This window comes from Vidua macroura, chromosome 6, assembly GCF_024509145.1.
Source record: "Vidua macroura isolate BioBank_ID:100142 chromosome 6, ASM2450914v1, whole genome shotgun sequence".
Lineage (NCBI taxonomy): Eukaryota > Metazoa > Chordata > Aves > Passeriformes > Viduidae > Vidua > Vidua macroura.
In genome coordinates, this window is record NC_071576.1 from 6115874 (window position 1) to 6136057 (window position 20184).

General features: G+C 45.3%; 1 protein-coding gene across 1 annotated transcript; it reads left to right on the forward strand.

The window, feature by feature from the left end:
• The first annotated feature begins 1493 nt into the window (after positions 1-1493).
• SNAPC1 (small nuclear RNA activating complex polypeptide 1) lies at positions 1494-10238 on the forward strand. The gene is made up of 10 exons (XM_053981443.1): positions 1494-1696; positions 2414-2573; positions 3587-3727; positions 4189-4293; positions 5246-5404; positions 5810-5884; positions 6505-6567; positions 7508-7646; positions 8332-8412; positions 9840-10238. The coding sequence occupies exons 1-10, from the start codon at positions 1569-1571 to the stop codon at positions 9872-9874; spliced, it is 1086 nt and encodes a 361-aa protein (XP_053837418.1). The 5' UTR covers positions 1494-1568; the 3' UTR covers positions 9875-10238.
• Positions 10239-20184: the final 9946 nt, after the last annotated feature.

Consider the following 20184-nt stretch of genomic DNA (forward strand, 5'->3'; position numbering starts at 1 on the left):
GCCAGCAGAATTCAACACTCATTTTGCAGTGCATGATTATTTGAGAAAGCCAAATGTGATTTTTTTTTTTACCCGGTCGCTGGGAAAACTCCTGCAGATTTAAACATCCCAAACAATCCCACACAAGGCTCTATCCCAAGCCCATACTTCCCCGACACGCTGCAGGGGAAGCGTGGTTTCCCCTGCGCAGGGGATCTCGCACCTGCCGAGCCCCGCACCCCGTGGGTGCACGGGCACCCGGCCGCTCTCCTGCCCAGCCCGGGAGCGCTCCCGGCGCAGGTGCCGCTGTCCAGCCGCGCTCCCACAATCCGCAGCCAAGCCCCGACCGCAGCGGAGATCACAGCAACACCGCCTTGAAACCCGAGCCCCGTCCTTAAACCCTCTAGGGACCCGCCCGAAGGGCTGCGGAGCCTCCCGAGCACCAGAAACTGCTTCCCCGGGACACTGCCCGCCCCCGCCCCGAGCGGTGCCCGGTGCCCCGGTGCCGCGGGTCCGTACTCACCGCGGCGCGGGGCTCTCCGACGCCGGCGCTGCTCCCGGCAGCCGCCTCGGTGGCCGCTCGCCCCTCTCTGTACGTGCGCCGGGGAGCGCGGGCAGGGGAGCCCCCGCCGCCCGCACCGCGCCGCCGGCGAGGCCGCACCCACCCACCCTACGTGCGGCTCGGCAGCCGCGGCCCCCTCCCCGCCCGCCCCGCTGCCCCGGCCGCCTACGTGTGGCCGTGCATGCGGGGAGCGGGCGGCACGGCACGATATGACACGGCAGGGCAGGGAAGGGCAGGGAAGGGCAGGGCACGGCATCCCGCCGCTCCGGGGGGCGGCCGCCGGCTTATCCCTGCCTGCCGCGCTCGCCCAGGAGGAAACGAGACCCCCGCAGCCGTCAGGGTTTTGGGATAGCCAGGGGAGCAGCGGGGACCGGCGCAGGGGGCCGGCAGTGGCCCTTCACCGGAGCGTGGCGGTGTGTCACGTCCCCACGGCCGCGGGCGCTCCGCGGGGCCGCCGGGCGCCCTTCCCGCTGGGGAACCGCTGTTCCCGAGCCCGCCGGGCCACGGCCCCCGAGCTCGCTGCCGGGGGAGCCTGTGGGGACTGGGGCGGGGAGTGTGAAGCCCCGCGCCTCGAGAGCGTCCCCGGGATCTCCGGGCTGTGGTACAGCGGCGTCCGCCCGAGCGGACCCGCCGCTGCTCATCCCGCCCGAACCCGCTCATCCCCGCGGGCTGCGCCCCGGGACCACCCAGGGGTGCGCTGCTCGGAGAGGCATTTTGCCCGTGCACCGGGCTCGCCCTCCACGGCGGGAAGGAGCGGGACAGCGCCCGAGGCGGGCAGAGCGAGCGCCCGTCACTGACGGGGTCTCGCCACACACAGCGGCACCGGGGCCGGAGCGCGGCGGGTCGGGACAGCCCCGCTCCCTCACGGGCAGCCCGAGCGGCTCCTCCCGGCCCCTCCCGGCACGGGCCGTGCGCAGGCGCGGAGGGGCCGCGCAGGCGCCGCGCGGCTGTTGTGGGGCGGGAGCGCATGTGCGGAGCGGCCGCGGGGTGAGCGCGGGGCCGGCGCGATCAGCGCGGGGCCGGCGGCATGAGCGGCGTGCCGGGGCTGAAGGAGGACTTCGAGGAGCTGCTCGGCGCCTTCCAGCAGGCAGACACCGTCCGCTTCGAGCGCTTCGCCGAGCTGTGGCGGGAGCGCCGCTTCCACACTATCTTCTAGTGAGTGAGGGAGGGAGGGAGGGGATGGATGGCTCCCGGCCGCCCCTCAGGCCAAGCCTCACCTTCCCCTCTCCTGCCCCTCACCTTCCCCTCTCCTGCCCCTCGCCAGGCCCGCAGCCCCCGGTGCTCGGCTTCCCCCCGGGGTAGGCCAGCCTGCGCCGTGTGCCCCCTCAGGCCTGGCTCGGGGAGAGAGTTGCCTGGCTGGGCTCTAAAGAAAGTGGAGCATCGGTCCCTCTGTAATGATGGAAAAGAGTTTTAAATTCAGTGTATTTCGCGCATTAGCAATGTGTGTCATTTGAGCGCTGACTCCGCAGGGGGCTTGGTGCAGTCCTCGTGAGATTTAAAAGTGTGATCGCAGGACATGCATGTTTCACTGAATCATAGAATATCCTGAGACGGAAGGAACCCACACAAATCATGGAATCCAACTCCTGGCCCTGCACAGGACACCCCAAGGGTCATAGCCTGTGCTGAGAGTCTTGTCCAGACTCTTCTTGAACTCTGTCAGGTTGTGATTCTTGGGGTCATCCTCTGCAGGGCCAGGAGTTGGACTCAGTGATCCCTGTGGGTCCCTTCCAGCAGAGGACATTCAATGATTCTATATTTTTAAAACATCTAAAGCTTGTTTCTGCATTACAGATTTTTGTAAAGCCTGCAGTTTTATATGTATGTGCTTTAACATGCTGCTTTTTTTGTTTGTTTGTTTGTTTGCTTTAGTGGTAGAATAAGAGCTTTGGAGAGGAATAAGCTCACAAAGAAGACTCTAGATCTGGCCCAGCAGTACTTCTTTCCCCCCTACTCCTTCCAGATCCGAGTTGGTGCTCTGTACCTTCTGTATGGGCTCTATAATGCCCAGCTTTGTCAGCCAAAACAAAAGGTAATTGTTCCTGAGGTTTTATTCTCGGGAGATACTAGGCATAAGATATGTGGTACGCTGCTGTCTGCTTTGTCATCATAAATGGTTAGGGCATTTCCTCTTGCTTTCTTAAAATAAAAATACTTAAAGCCAGATTGGAAGCTATTGGAAAAGGCAGAGATAGAGAATGTGTTCATCAGCTGTAGGGTGCACCCCATTTACAGCCTGAGTTACTCTTTAGAATTCCAACAGAATGGAGACTGAATTATTTCCGCTTCCAACTAACCAGAAAAGGAATTCATAAGTAGGTTGAGAGGGCGTGTGCCTGAATGACACTCTCCTTGCTGCTTTTAGGATAGGAGACCAATATCTAAAGGAATTACAAACTCAGTGCAAGGAGAAGTGGCTTGCTTAGGAACTTTGTGATCTGTGTTGAGTGCGCATGCAAAATTGAGTCCAAATTCTTTAAATAACAAACTGAATTTGGAATAGTCTACAATGATGCCGTGATGTCTCATATTTTGACCTCAGAGGAATCAATAACTTTTTATGAAGATTAATTTAGGCAATTTTAAAGCCACTGCTGGATAGCAGCTGTAAGAGGGTGCACAAGTTTTCCAGAAAGTTAAGCAGAGAGAAAGGGAAGTGGGCAGAGTGGATGTGACAGGAGAGAAAGGAAGAAATAAGGGAAAAAGAACATTTATGAGCATTTCAGTGGCAGCACGACCTGCTATGAGTATTGTTTCCTAATCACTAGTGAAAGGAAATGTCCTAGGTGCAGACTACTTTTCACACACTTCAGAATGTGAAGAATGAATGTTTTCAAGTGTCAGAAAGGACTTGTGTTCCATGTCACTGTCAAAGAAAGTGACATAATAATAATCTTAGGTGCATAAAATGATGATGGTAATAACGAGTGTTATAGTGGGATCCTTTCTGCAGCTCTGGACATCCAGGTGTTGTCACAGTGGTCAGCTCAGTTAATTTTTATGGTTGAAGTATTGCTTTAACAGTACGTAACTCTTTGGTTACAGATCAGAATCGCACTCAAGGACTGGCCTGAAATCCAGAAATTTCAGCTGGATCTGCTTGACTCCCAGCACTATGATGCAGCCTATATCTTTAGGAGATTGCGACTTGCCAGAGCCTTCCATTTCACAGCAATGCCAAAGCTAGTGAGTTATTACACTAATGACTTACATTTTAAAATAAAATTTTTAAATAAAATGCATCCTTCAATGCCTGACAGTTCAACAGCACTTGTGGTTAGCTCAGCCTTGAGGCTGTGTTAAAATGCAATATGTGTGGCTTTACATAGGTAGGTGATGAAGAGCTTAGAGGGTGTTTGAATGCTTCTCACCTGAAAATATTTTTTCAGTGTCTAATGTTCCTAATGGATTTGAAATGTCTTACCAGTTGGGGAAGTTAGTCTAGGTGCTGGATTAAATTCTTAACTAGAGAATAATTTGTGAAAAGTGCTGGCTCTGCGCATGCGACAGCAAAGCTGTTGTTTTATGTGGTTTTATGCCTTTCAGTATCTCCCATCTCCTGATTGATGGATATGCAGTAATAATTCTCAAGAGGAGGTGCCTTTTAAAGTTTTCTTTTAGGTTACAAACATTTCCTCTTGTTTTAGCTGACCTACAGAACTAAGAAGAAGATTGAGGAAAATTATTTTAAAGAAGAATTTAAGGACCCGAGTAACAGAGTAAACAGCCTCATCACTAATGATGTATTGGAGGTCAGTAAACTTTAAACTACAGATTAATCAATGGGGTTTGTTTTGTTTTAATTTCTCTGTTGTCCAAGAGCTGCAACTTCTCTAATCAGCAGTCTTGTCCTTTTGTGACATGCAGACTAAGGTAATTTTACCAGACACTCAGAAATGTGGCATTTAGTTTGGAAGAATTTTTTCAATACTGAATTTTTTCAATTTCAATACAAGAATTTTTTCCAATACTGAAATATGCTCTAATGTTTTGTGGTTTTGCCTCAGTAAGATGTAAAAGGGTGTAAATGGTTAATTGTCACTTAGAGAAAAATGGAAAATGGGGGAAGCATGTTTGTTTTGATATGTCTGCAGGTTGCAACTGGAGGCTTGATACTTGTGATAATATGAATTTACTTATCTGCAAGTTCATAGTCTTCTCTCACCTTTATTTCTCCTTTCAAACATTAGGGGTTTTTATTATATGATGCATTTGATAAAAACCTGAGTAATTCAAGCCAAGTAAAGGTTCTCATATCAAGCATAAAGATTCTTATATCACTCAGTGATAGAACTTCCTTTGCAGCGTTTTTCATTTGTTGCTGGCAAATGTGTATCAGTAAGGTTGACTGCAGTGGTACAGAAATCTGTGAAGTAAAATGTTTTCTCCAAAGAGATGAAAATAAACCACAGTATCAGAATGAGCCCTGTGTGAACAGTGGCCCTGAATAACCTTCTTACTTCACAAGATACTCTTTCTTCTTTAGCTTATTTGATGGGTCAAGTTCTGGTTAACAGGATTCCTTGGCTCTAAAACTCAAATAGTCTAACCAGAATCAGTTTCTAACATTCCTCCTGGTCTAATGATCTCCTTGGAATGGTTTCTATAACCCTGGGTTTGTACATTGAGGACTGTTACTGCTTTACTGCTGGAATCTTTTTTTTTCCTGAAAGACACTTTTTTTTTTTTTTTAAATAATTTCAGGAACTGATGAATATTCACGACCACTATCAGAAAATGAAGTGTGTCATTTCAGCTGACAAATCCCAGCCAGACAAGGCCCTGAGCTTGATAAAAGATGACTTTGTGGTTAGTCTCAAAGACATAACCTTGGAACATCAGGAATGGCAGCAGAACAGAATGGTAGGTACTACCAACCACTAGGCTGTAGTGCCTTAGCAGGTTGGGTGAAGGAACTGGATTTCTTGGTGTGATTACCTCTGAGCTGGTACATCTCAGACTGAAGGGGAAGGAACTGTGACACTGAAGGCATGCACTGTGTGAGGCCTGAGGCAGGCATGTGGTATGGAAGAAAGGACTTGTGGGTGGTCTTGCCTCTGGGATACCACAACTGACTGCTGAGAGGGAAGCCCTGACCTCATGAAATACCTCTGTAACACATTCCTGGATCAAAGAAAGGCCACAGTGTAAGGTAGATGTAGAAAATGGGCATGTGTGTAAATACTTGTCTTGTTTTTTAGAGTTCTTGGATTTTAGCTTTCTTGCATATCACAGATATTTAGAGAAAAACACTTTTCTTCCCCACAGGAATTACTCCGAAATTCTAAAATAACTAATGAAACAGAAGACAAAAAGAAAGAAGAGATTTTCCTACAATCAGAGGTAAGGAAACTTTGCTGCATTGCACAGGCCAAATCTGTTCATTTTTTGACTTCAGATCTCAGGCTAAGCAGTGTAGGCCAAAGTTTGATAGTGCCAAAATAAATTCCAAGGACAGCTGGTGGGGCTGATTGCATGGTTTTGTTTTTAACTCACATTGTTTTCTATTGAGCTGTGAGCATTTACTGCTGTGACAGCTCTTATATGATCACCATAAAAAGTCTCTCTCAGGTAAGGAGGGAAAAGAGCTGTATTTTCTCAGCCAAACTCCTTTACACTTCCGCCTGGAGTTTCAGCTTAAGGCAATATTCATTTTTTATGCTCCAGAATTGTCTCATGTTGTCTCAATTGTTTGCTTTGAATTTGAGGAAGATGTGAAGTTTTGAATTTGATTTTTTTCCTCCTGGGCTTTGTAACAGTGAAGGCAACCAAAATTATGCTCTGTCTTTTTAATTAATTTTTTTTCCTTGAAGTACCATTTTGGTGGTGTGGAAATTATGTAGAACTAATTATAGAGTTACAGCTGTAGTGAGATACTGCTCAAGTGGTTGCCTGATGTAATATTTCAGTACTGCTATAATAGAATAAGAATCTTTTCTGACTGGACTCTTGTTTCTTTACAGGGTTCTGAAAGAGCAAATGCCCTGGCCAGAATCAAATACAAGTCTTATTCTGCAGTTGTTGAGGTAGGTATGAAAATTGATAATGGGATGTATTTATTTTTCAAGAACAATTTTAAGTACCAGTTTAATGTAAATGTAGGCTCAAAAAGGAATGAGTTAAAACTGCACTCTGTAATTCAGTTTTTTGAATGTTTTAGTTTTCCTAACACAGAAGGGAAACCCAAAGCTCTTAGTCTTCTTAGATTTATGGAACAGTGCAGATAAGGCCTGTGCTTGGGGGATTTTCCTTTACAGGGCATCTTTTAATATCTACTCTCTGTTTAAGTAGATGGAATTTTAAGATGTATAAAAATACATGAGAGTTTCATTGCTCAGAGTCTTTGTATCTTAGATATTGGAATCTTGGAAAATGCCTGTGAAAATGGGACTTGGGAGTTGAAAGTCAGTTGCAAGTTCTTGGAAACTTTGTTTCAGTAGCTTCTACCTTAAAATAATATTGTTGTTTTGTCTTTTTTTCAGCAGTCCTATGAGAAACATTTCAACTTTCTCTGTTTATTAAAATCTCATATCGAAAAACATGTCATTAAATGAAACACAGCTCTGGATTTTAGAACAGTCCAGACTCATGAAAGTGCAGTGATGTTTTCTAGGCACTTAAGCAAAATATGATGGTAAGGAGGCTTTACAGGACAGCAGTTTTTGGAAGTGTTTCTTTTATGTAGGGGGATGCAGCATGATGTAGCTTGGTAGTAACAGAGAATGGATTGGGAATTAATGAATGTTTCATTATCTGCATTTTGAGTTACACACCCATTAAATCATAGAAGGGCATTGTCCTGTTAAAGCTGAAGAACAGCAAGTGGGAGTCCTCCCTCTCTCCCTCTTTCCACCTCTATCCCTTTTTCACCCTGACATCAAGTTGATGCTTTGGTCTCTGCTGGTTTGTCAGGTGACCCACAGCAAGATTTGGCTGTAGAAGTTCAGCTTTTTTTGTGTCATTCAGGTTTCCAAATCCAGGAGACATCGTCAAGTGCAGTTGGAATCCTCTGAATCAGGATCCGGTTGTGGGAAGTCTCCAAGTCGAAGTAAAAAAGCCAGCAGGAGACCACAGCCAGCAAGGAGAGGCTCTTCAGAAGTTAGAGGTACTTCTCCATTGCATCCATGAGCCTGGGGAGGTTGCAAAAGTTTATCCATTGCTTTGCTAGCTGGGTTAAATTTTGCTGTTGATCACTGAGAAGTTACTTTTCCTAAGGAAATTCTTTTTCTGATATCCAACTTTTCAACTGATAGAAGTTGCTCTGCTGTCTAAATTTTTTGTTTACTCCTTATTTGTTACAGTTTAAATGAAACTAAACAGCAAAATGGTTTTAGCTTGTCTTTATTTTTTGGCTTGTCTTTATTTTTTGGCTTGTCTTTATTTTGAAGATGTGTATTTAATTTCAAAGTTCCAAACTCAGTTTTCAGACTTGCTTAGCCTCTGCTAGGGGAAAAAAAGTTACTGAGGAAATTAATCCCTCTTCAGAGATGAGCATTAGGCAGCGTTGCCCTTGCTTGTCTTTAAAAGAGAAGATGAAGTGTTTTGGAGCTGTAAGGGCATTGTGAGTTATTGAACTGAGTTGGTGATTAATTTGCTTTAAATTGGTAATGTTAATTGCTTGTTATTGAAGGTTTCTTAGTGAGCCATGTGGAAGGTACTGTGAAAAGTAGGTTTGTCTGCAGCATTTGACAGTGTCTCAGGAGAGCAGCAGTGAACAATCTTTTAACTACTGGATGAGGGATGTAGAAGCAAAAAAATGCTGACAGTTTTTCCTCAAAATCTGTGTGCAGGTGAAATGCAAGTGGCCAAGGAAACTGTAACTCAGCATATCGGGATGCCAGTAATCATAGAAGAGGACTCAGATGAAGGAGGTACAACAGTTACAATTCCAGCAAACCAGTGACTTGTTTTTTAATATCCTCTGCTGTGTTTTTCTGAAACTAAAGCTGATATTTGGATCATGTCTTGATGAGCTAGATTTGCTTTTAGCCTGTAAATTGTTGCATGAAAATTGAAGCTTTGAAATGCTGTGGCAAAGTCCCCAGAGTAATATTTTTCTGCACAGATTTCATTGTAGTGTGTTCAGAGTTAAAACTGGTCCAGTTTAAAGCAGTTTCATTCTTTGTAATGTCTTGAGGAGTTCCACTGTGTAGGGAAAAGTGATTTTTTTGCTCAGTCACCCACTTACAGAAGATGCCTGTTCTGGTAACTCTGTGAACTTAGGAAAGAATAACCCTGACTGCCCTCACCTTTGCTGAGGGGAGAGAAGGTTCCTCTCTAGCCTTACTTTCAGCTGGGCAGTGTTTCATGGATTGAGCTTCAGTACAGCAATAGCATCCTCTGCTGTACTGGAAGTTATCTGACATTGTCAGGGGAGGACTGGGAACTGCACCAGGGGAGTGAATGGCTTTGCTCTCTCTCAGGTTACTGGAAATAATGGGATTTTAATTGTGAAGCAGTGGTAAAGCAGATTGCTCAAAGCTTACAGTGGAGTTGCTCTGCAGAAGCATCAGTGTTGGATGATGTTGAGCTGCTTTGCAACTCAGAAGCTTCAGGGTCTGTTCTCAGCTGTTTGAAAACATGGCACAGTATAAAAAATCTTCTGCAGTTAATTCACTATCCAAAATTCTATGTAATGGAAAGATATTTAATACATTTAAATGTATTAAAATACATTTTTAGTGACACTGTATATTTATATTTGCTCCGTTTAGAAGCAAAGGAGCATCTCATACTGAAGATTACATTCTCTGGTCACTTTTATTTGTAGACAGTGGGAATTAATTCAATTTTAAATGCTCAGATTGAAGGTGCCATGGAGCATTTAATATTGTACTTTGTTTACTTTCCCTTCACTTGTCCACTTGTTGTGGACAAAAAGTTTCTTTCTAAATCAGAAACCTTCTCCATTTCTCAGAATTTTCCAGTAAATTCTGAAGCATTAAAAATACCCATAAGCAGTCTCTTCAGATATTTTGTGAGTATTCCATTTGTGAGATTCACAGCAAAATCTGAAAGATGTTGGTGAGGAGCAGAAAGCTTTTAAAATGGAATAAATTTTGAAGTACAATATTCATCAGTGGAATTTCAGGTGATACTTTGAATCATAGTGTGCTGTAGAATCCAGAAAGATTTTTTTTCATATTTAAAAATCATGGGGAGAGGGACTGGGAGGGGATCTCAAGAGCTCATGTTAATTTCCTGTGCTGGATAGAATTCATTCTACTTGAACAAATCCCATGAAGGAAGATGGATTTAAAAGCTTGTAAAAAAAACCCTTCTCTTTATTTTGTTTCAGGAGTATCTCTCCCCAAGAGGAGAAGACTATTTTAGAGGATGCAGTTGGAGAAGCACTAATGTTAATTTTAATGACAAAATGAAAATGTCAGAGGTAACACCAAGTGCTTGTTTTGGATACCTTGGAACATAAAAGAAGTGTCTGGGACCAGAAGCACAGGTGATGTTGGAATACTGGTAGTGACTGGGATACTTCAGCTGTCTTGTGGTGCCTTTATTCACCTGGTGAATGCTTCTTATGGAAGACTGAAGTTGCTGTATCCTGGCTGAGGTGGAAAAAGAAGGCTCAGAAAATATTTCCCCATGTAAGATATGTCTATAATCCCTTATCTGTGAACATAAGGTTATTGACTGTTGAAAATTAGTACAATAAATTATTTTTCATGGTTGACTTGCTCCATTTTATGGTGTGTAAACTTCACTGCTTATCATGGTTTGGTCCCACACATGTGGAAATGAATTTGCTGATAAGCTTTTTGTTGTGCCCTGTCTCCAGCAGATCTGGAGTTACTGTATATTCAAATGGAGGGATGTAAAGGGTGTTCATTAATTCTGCAGATAACCCTAAGCTGTACAAGGGCAGGACTGGAATTCAAAATGATCTTTATAAAATGGAGGGGAGTGAAAGAAGTGGGTGCAGAAATAAACATGGATCTCAGCATTGAGAACAGGCACAGCATGGGGAAATACTTTCTTGGTAACAGTGCAGCAGAAAAAGCAAATGGGCTGAGAATCATCAGCTGGAATGTTTTCTGTAAACACTAAAACAGTAGAATTTGTGTCACTCAGCCTTAAAGATCCCCATCTGACCACAACAGTTTAAGAAGAATGTGGAGTTACTCTCCTTGGAATTTCTCCAGTTGATCACAGCTGTTCTTTCAAGAAAGGCAAAGGAGTTAAGTGTCCTTTTCTACAAGAAGAAATAGAAATTAGAAATTTGAAAGATTTTGAATACACAAAGAACCTAATTTGAATTAATTAGTTGGGCAGTATGACTCTCAAAGTCTGGAGGAATTAAAATGCTCTTACTAGAAGAAAAAACCATTTCAATGGAGATACAAATGGTTTTACTATCAAAGGTTTCCATATTAAATGTGTTAGTTGGCAAGGAGAATGGGCCAAAATGAGGCTGGACACTGGAAAAGCTGATGATGAAGTGCCAGTGTTGCACTCAACCTTGTTAATGAGAAAAGAGGAAACACTTTGTAATAAAGCCAAACCTTACTGCACTGTAAACTAAACAATCAAATATTCAGTTGAGTAACCAAAGTCTTGATAGTCTAATCCAAAAGTCATTATTAGCTTAGATCTAATTATTACAGAAGAGGAATACTTCTACACAGATTAAAAATCCCTATAGTGGTAACAACACAGTTAAAGTCATCATACATATATTTAGTTTCTACTCTTTTTTTTTTTTTTCTGGTTTATCATTCACTCTTCCACTGCTCTCTTTGTGCTGAGGTTGGGCTAAGGCTGTGGATGGTTCAGATGTGGCCTTCTTAAAAGGACTCATCTATGGTTATAAATGTTTGGAGGTATCATTTCTGTAAATTTTGAACAACTTGATTTTATTTGGGTTTTCTGACAGTGACAATGCCTGTGCTTTTCTGTTGCCTGCACAAACCATGCCTCTGTGCATTTCTTCTACTTTTTGATGAGCAGGTACAAAAAAACCAGAAGAGACCTCAAAGGGAAACTTAATCAGACTATTTTTGCTCAGTAACTTGTTTAAGGAACATGTTTAATACTATTCCCGGCACTTTTTTGTAACATGACCATCTAATTTGCCTCTCCTCATACCTTTGAGCCATCCCAAGAGCTGAAATAAGGGGTGGAATTTGTCACAATTTTTGATACTCAGTGACATGAGTCCTCCTTGCACTCCTCTGCAAATGATGTACAAAGTGTGCAAAGGCTTGGCTAGGCACAAGGATGGGTGCATTCAACTAAGTTATTTTCATATTGTAATAATGAAAACAAATTTGTTTATAAAATTGCATAGATGTAAAATGGAAGTCATGATTAAGAATAAACTTAGAACTGCTGGCTATATGCATGGTGATGTTTCAAAACTAATCCTGAGAATGTAGAGGCAGCTGTAAGCAGAGTTTCACAATGCTGGTGTAATATTTAAAAGAAAAAAAGTCCCTTGCTGCAGTCTGATGGGCAATTACAGGCTTTGAAAAACAGGAGAGGGACTTCCTAAAATGCTTCATTGAAGCAAGCAGCTGTCATTAAAAAAAAAACTTCAACAATAATTTTAGAAATCCAAATAGTAATAGTAGTAGTAGACTTTCTGGGATCTAAATTCTCTCATACTTGTAGCCTCAGCTACTGCAGTGGTTAAAGAAATTTAATCTCTGTAATGCCAGCCTAACTTCTAGCTCTGCTGGTGGATAGGAGTGAGACCATATGACAGTATCTGTTGTTACAGTTTTCAGAAATAAATTGAAAATAAGCTGAAGCTTCTCTGAGGTAGATGCACAACTGTCTGTTCATCCGAAGGCAATCACCATTTCTTTAGCAAAGGTGAAAGATCCTCTTAGTGGAGGCTTGAGCCAGTGCTCAGTGTTTGCAAGGATAATGTGGGTGATAAAAAACAAAATACACCTAACCTAGAGGTGACATCAGTTTACAGCATCACAGAATCAATTATCTTGGAAAAGACCTCTGGCATCGTTGAGTCCAACTTTTGACTGATCACCACCTTGTCAACCAGAGCATGGCACTGAGTACCATGTCCAGTCTTTTCTTGAGCACCTGGAAACTGTTTTAAGTGAAAGTATACAACATATTTTTTATTCTTATTATGAAAGCAACCAACAAGATCTAATTAAGTCAAAGTAAGTGCAAAAGACTGGACAAATTAAGCTCAAATACCAGCTTGGGAATGCTCCTGTAAGCAGCTGTGCTCAACCTGGAGGTTTTTGCAGCCTTCAAACTGAAGCTGAAACAGCAATATGGGAGTGATGTGAAAAAATTCCAAATGCTGTGGATGACAGTGGAGATCTCTGTGTTGTGTAGCTTAGTGTCACTGTAGGTATCACCTCTAGAATAACTGGAGAATCCTACAGTAAAAGGGATTTTGCTGTTTAAGGCCAGATTGTTTACTGTGAAATTCTCCTATTAAGTAAATCCATGTTGGTACCAGTTGCACATCTCTACTGTAGTGAGCACAGAGAAAAATTAATTAATCACCATCTGCATAAAGACACATTACAAAGATGGAGAGACTGTTCCACTTATTCTAAACTCTTTCTTTTCCAGACTAAAATCAAAAGCAGTCTGCTTTTTTTTTGTTGCTTTTTTTTTTTTTTCCAGGATTCTAAAGGTAGACCTGATCCTAGAGGACTAAAAGATACTTTGAGGTTTATTCTGGTGTCATACTTAAATGTCTTATATAGCAGGACTCTATGCAGAGTGTTTGTATTCTCTCATCACATGAGACCTGCATAGCAGCTTTCTTCAAATGACACTATTTTATCCCTTCTTGTCTGGAATGTTTCATTTTGAAGTTAATTCTGCATCTGGAATTGCCTATTTAGATTTTACAAAGCTTGCTAAGTGGCTTCCTCAGCCCATTTTCATCTTGGTCCTCAAACCTGGGCACGTGATTAAGCCAGATAATGAAATATTTCCCTCCTCCATGTGCAGCCCAGCGTTTGGAAATGGGACTCCTGGAACTTCATCAGCTACAAGGAACTGAAAAAATGTGCTAAGCTCTGTCATTCTCCTAGCACTTAGGACTTAGAATTGTAGAAGATCCTGAGATGGATGGGACCTACAACAAAAATTGAAGTCCAACTCCTGGCCCAGCAAGGGACATGGCAGGAGTCACACCAGGTGCCTGAAAGCCTTGTCCAAATACTGAACTCTGTCAGCCTTGGTGACCAGTGCCCTGGGGAGCCTGTTCAGTGCCCGACCACCCTTTGGGGGAAGAACTTTTTCCTGATATCCAACCTAAACCTCCCCTGACACAACTTCTGGTCATTCCCTCAGGTCCTGTCACTGGTCATCAGAGAAGAAATCAGTGCCTGCCCCTCTCTTCCCCTCAAGGGGAAGTTGTAGACTGTGATAAGCTCTCCCCACAGTCTCCTCCAAGCTGAACAGACCAAGTGACCTCAGCTGCTTTTGCATGGCTTCACCTCTGGAGCTTTCACCATCTTCATAGCCCCTGGGTCAATCTCTATACTGTGACATAGTCTGGCTGTAATAGAAACCATCAAAGGAATATCTTTCAGCTGTTTGAGCTTTCTGTAACAGACACCAAACTGCTTCCTCTTTAGTCACAGCAACATAAACCTGGGTATGGGACATCAGGCAGGACATAAGAGCCAGCCCTCAGCTTCTAAGGACAAAGCTGTTGCTGGAGATGGGGAGTAACTTGTTTTTTTCTTACATTGGAGTTTTGTGTGGGTTTTGAAAAGTGAGGTAGCAATTAAATCCGAGAGACAAGCTCAGTGCACCCTGCTGAGCAGGTGATTCTGACACGGGGCTGCGAGTTGTCACTGTCCGTCCCGCTGGGCTGGGGGTTGCCTCTGGTAGCCGGTCAACCAACCAGTCAGCCCAGTCCTGAGGACCCATGAAAAGACGCGGTACAACATTTTGGAAGACGCAGCGAAGCCCTTACCCTCCCCAAGCTGCATTTTAGGGTGAAATGTGGCAGAGCCCCGGCGCCCGGTGCCGCCCCGGCAGAGGCAGCGCTGCTCCCTCCCGCGGGACCCCGCGGCCGCGCCCGGCTCCCCCCGCTGCCCGCGCCGGGCGGGGATGAACCGAGCGGGGCCAGCGCGCACCCTCCGCGCTGCCGGCCGCGTCCCCGCGGGGCTCCGCTCCGCGCAGCGAGCGCGGCTGCCCGGGCCGCGGCCATGGCCACGGACGGTGAGTGCGGGCGGGGGCGGCGGCCGCGCCCCGCTCTGGCCCGGGATGCGGGATGAGGGATGCTGACGGGAGAGGGAGCGGGATGCTGATGGGAGCAGGATGCTGCGGAGAGCAGGATGCTGACGGGAGAGGGAGCGGGATGCTGCGGGATGCAGGATGCTGACGGGAGCGGGAGTGGGATGCTGCGGGATGCAGGATGCTGACGGGAGAGGGAGTGGGATGCTGCGGGATGCGGGATGCTGACGGGAGAGGGAGCGGGATGCTGCGGGATGCGGGATGCTGATGGAAGCGGGGCACTGAGGGATGCTGACGGCCCCGGGGACGGGCACGGAGGGGGAAACCGGGCTCAGCTCCAGTGGCCCTGCCCCTGGGACGGTGAGGACCCTCCGCCGTGGGGCCCGGCGGGGTGGGAGAAGGAGGTTCGGGGGTCGCTGTCCCCCTCCCCGGGCCGGCTGCGGGCGGTGCCCCTCGGCCGCTGCCCGCGGGTCTCACAGGGAGCCGTGGCGGGCTGTGCTGCCTGTGTGTTTCCCACCGAAAGGGCTCCTGTGCACAGACACGAATTTTAGGGAGAATAAAGGAATAGGAAAGCTGGCTTTTGAGACATTGACGAAGAGCAGGTGTTCTTGTAATCATGGGGGACTTGTCTGTTTCTGGGAGCCTGGGAGTTGTTGGGTTTTCTTATCACAGCATAACGATTTGAGAGGAGGATTTTTGAGTGATGAGGGTGTTGTTTTGATTGATGGTGTTGTTGACTCACCCTGGCTCAGCTCATGGTTGTGACAGTGGTGCTGCTGCCAGGTGTTTCCCTTAATATTTCAGATCACAGCATCAGCGAGTTGCTGAATCTGAACTGCTGATATTAGACACAGTCCTGGCAGTCTCCTCCTGATTTACTGTAAAAATGACAACTTCAATGCTTCTTGAGGATTGCTGGGTTGATTTTGCTGCATCTTTTGCCAGCTTTGGGGAAAATAATCACGTGAGCCTTTAAGAGATGCCAGGATGTCATATAGCAGTGTATGAGCTCTCAGGAAAAAAATCCTAGGCTTGAGCTTTTTATTAAAAAGCTTAATCAGGCGTCTAATTTCTCTCCCCCTTTTGCCATTTGGTGATGTCCCTTTGTGTTTGCTGTTCCTCATTTTCTTTCAAGGCTGTGTCCTTAAGGAAGTGTCATCTCAGGCAAGGCCCAGGCTGATGGGTGGAGCTGTGGATTTTCCACAACATGGAGGAAATTTGGTGCTTCAGCGTGGCCTTAGCAGAACTAGAAACTAACCTGGTTTGTTTAGAGTAGTATTAGTACACTTTTACCTTGCAGAATCTGTGCTTCCATATTTTAGATTTTTCAGCAGGGATCCACATCTGACAGTTGACGCCTCATCTGTTTGAAAATTGCTAAATATTTTGATTGAGAAATAATAACCTGAAATGAAAAAGACTGGAGGGGAGCCTGAAGTTAAAATGAATAAATTGGCATTCCTTGGACTTGGTGTACTTGTATTAAATTCCACTTAGTTATAAACTATGATTCTTATTGAAGTGGGAAAATCTGGATTGTTCTGTTTGGCTTTATATCCAACCTCAGCAGATGCCACTTGTATGGAGAAGTGCTACCATCAGCAGGACCGGGGGATTCTCTTGTCTGGGGAGCTCTGGGAGGAGCAAGGGCATCCTGAGAGCTCAGGTAGTGTCCACTTCTGTCCTTGTGTCAGAGCTGTTCCTCTGAGAAAGGCAGAAAGAGCCAGAAAGTCTCTCTTCCTCTGTGATTCTGGGCTGCCAGAAGAGGTGGCAGTGATGACTTGAGGTGATCAGAGATATATTTTACAGCTGTCTGCTCTGGTTTAATTGCTGAATAATTCATTGTTCCTGCTGGCACAAGGATCAGAAGTGAGGGAAGTTTGGTTTCCAGTAATTATGGCTTCAGCTCAATTGGAAATGAGTTTAGCTTGGACAGAGTTCAGGTCAGTGCCAAACAGAACTGTGGATCATTTGACTACATTTCTAATGGTTTTAATTAAAGATGTGGGAGCCAGTGCTGTTTAGCTCTTTATTGATGATCTGGATGAAAGGATTGAGTGTGTGGGTGACAACATCAAGTTGGGTGGGAGTGTTGATCTGCTGGAGGGAAGGAAGGCTCTGCAGAGGGATGCAGGAGGCTGGATTGATGGACCAAGGCCAATTTTGTGAGACCACAAGGGGAAGTGCCAGGTCCTACACCTGGATCACAACAACCCATGTACCACCACAGGCTGGGGGCAGAGTGGCTGGAAAGCTGCCTGGAGAAAAAGGATCTGGGGGTGTTGGCAGCAGTGAACATGAGCCAGGTGTGCCCAGGTGGGCAAGAAGGCCAATGGCATCCTGGGCTGTGCCAGGAATAGTGTGGCCAGCCAGATCACAGCAGTGATTTTCCCTCTGTACTCACTGGTGAGGCTGCACCTCAAATCCTGAGTTCAGTTTTGGGCCTCTCGTGCCAGGAAAGACATTGAGGGGCTGGAGCATGTACAGAGAAGGGAAGAGAGATGGGTAAGGGTCTGGAGAACAGGTCTGATAAGGAGCACCTGAGAGAACTGGGTGGGCTCAGCCTGGAGAAGAGGAGGCTCAGGGGGGACCTTCTGGCTCTCTACAACTCCCTGACAGGAGGGTGGAGCCAGGTGGGGGTCAAGTTCTGTGTGGAACAAGCAATAGGACAAGAGGAAATGGCCTCAAGCTGTGCTAGAAGAGGTTTAGATTGGATATTAGGAAAAAAAAAATAATGGAAAAGGTCGTCAAGCATCAGAACAGGCTGCCCAGGGCAGTGGTGGAGTTACCATCCCTGGAGGGATTGAAAGGAAAGGTAGATGTGGCACTTGGGGACATGGTTTAATGTTGGGCTTGGCAGTGCTGGTTGGGCTTGGTGATTTTAGAGGTCTTTTCCAGCCTAAATGATTTCATGATTTGATGGTATCCTCATAATATTAAGACCATTCTGTATATTTTAAAATCAAAGATCTCCCAGGAGAATATATTTAAAAGAGGAGACATACGTGTGACTCTTCGGAGTAGTTTTTAAATACTGGAAGTATACTGACTTCCATTTGAAAGTTCATGTCATTGTATCTTGGTTTTGTTTTTAATTCTTGTTTCATTTTGATGTAACATTGCCTAAATTCTTGCTGATAATAGACCTGCATCACATCTGGCTGCATTGAAGGCAAGTCTTAAAAAAAGTCTGCTTTGTGGAAAATACTGATTGCACTTGTGTGTTCTTTTCTAAACATGTGAAACACAGGTACTTCCACAAAGAGCCTGCATTTGTGCATATGCACCTGTCCCTCTGAGAAAACATTTAGGTACATAGTCAGACTTCAAAGTAAACTGGAGAATATTTAAAATCTGTTTCCTTTCTGTTTTGATGCAAGGGATGGGGGGATATTCTCCAGGGATGCTGTTTCTGAGCAGAGTTTGTTTTTCACAAAGAAAGGCACCTTTGGAGGCATCTTGGAGGAGAGGATGGAGAGGGCTTCACTGAAGAACTGGGCTGCAGTTACAAAGGTACAGAAAGCATAAAGAGCCCTAAAGCCAGGCTTATAATAACATTTTTAGAGGTTTGAAGACAAAAGTGAGTTAACAAACCAAGTATTTTTGAGGCTTCAGGGCACCTGAAGCCAAATGCATCCCCGTAGCCTTGTTACTGAGGGCTGTAGCACGGGTTTAATATGCTATTGTCACCGTGAAATGGGTCCTGTTCAGTGCAGAGGGGTAATTATGGAGGAAGTGTTGTGGGTGTGGTGTGGCTGAGGATGTGCTGGAAGCACTGTGGCAGCCAGAGCACTTCCAGCTGTGTCAGGTTTTGGGAAGTGCAGCACTGTGCCTTGCCTTTGCTCCAAGTAATGATGCCAGCCCTTCCTCAGGGAGCCATCTGCAGGAGTCTGGGATGTTTATTTGCCTACTAGGAGTGTTCTTTTTCTTCCTGTGCACATGGGGAACAAGTGAGTTCCATGTGGGTACGTCCTTCCATGGTGCTGCTCAGCTGTAGAGACATCTCTTAAGTAAAGAGGAGCAGTCATAATTATCAGGGGACATTTCTAAAAACATCAGGCAGCTTTGTGTCAAAAAGCAGCCTCAGATGTGCTTTAGGTGGGTTGATGTCATGACTGATGGGGTTGAGTAGTCACTAAGGAGACTTTGTGTTCGTGTCCCATTTGTGTGATCTCTTGTTGAAGGCTCTGGTTCTGCACACAAAAAGTTTGATCAGTTTTTCAGCAAGGGCTTGAGTCTAAGCTGTCTCAGAGCTGGCAAGCCACTGCCTCTACAGACTGGTGTGGTTGGTCGTTATTTAGGCACTCTGACTTTGCACAGACTGTTATTTGTGTAGTTTTGGGAGATGAATTCCCAGTCAGAGGAGAATATGGTTATCAAGCAGATATATATACACCCAGCCTGTGACAGTGGCTGTAATCAAATTCAATTAGGCATGCTTTAATCAATCTGGGCTGCTAGGTTATTTGTGCTGTCTGGAATGAACTTCTTGGATACCTTCCTTTTTATGTTTCAGATAGATTGGCTTTGTGTCAGAGGGTTAAACAGGGGGGTAAACAGTTAAACAGTTAAAATTTCCAAAATTATCCATCAACAGCTGCAGGACTTGGTTAAAGCAATGAAAAGTGACTTTGTGGCAGCCTTCTCAGTGGGTATGAGGGGGACAATATGCCATTTGTGAAGTCCTGAGAAGAGCAGTGCCAAGAGGAGATATGATCTCAAGCAAAGTCTCTGATTGCATCAGCTGACAGGTTGAGGAGGACAGAGACAGTGTTAGCCAAAGAAGGGGTACTGGGATGTCGAGGTCTCGGGGTTCTGAGGGTCAGGGTGACCCCGAGATCGTAAAGAGTCTTTGCTTCCCTAGCCCGAAGCAGCCAAAGAAGGAGCCTGGAATGTGCCCGATTGTGCTTTCAAGGTTGTTTATTTCTTCTTATCTAAACATTCTTTCTCTGACCTGCTGAGCTCTGCCTAGCAAGGAGGCCATGGCATTCTGCCCTTTTTACCAATTTATTACCAATTCCTATCATCTATGTTAGACTGTGAATCTCTGCCTTAAGCCAATAGAAAAGTGTCACCATCACACCAAGACATGGAGGACAAGAAGAAGGAAAAGAAGGCTAGGACACGCCCAAATGTCTCCATCTTGTAACCCCTTGAACCCTATTCTAAAAATCCCAAAATTATACTTTTCCACCCTGTGTTAGTTCAAATATCACACTACTAAAACCCTTGTGGCTTGTAATCCCTCATACAAAATTGACAGCTTTTTCCACAGGCCAAAATCGAAGCCACAGATGTTTTTGACTTCATGCCAGGGTCTCCAAGCCCCCTGCCAGGGTCTCGAGACAGCCAGGGCAGCCAGAGGGATGTCCTGGACTCTGACACTGGGAGGGTATCACAGAGCCCACCCTGCACACAAACCCACAACATTGCACTTGTTCCTCCCTCTG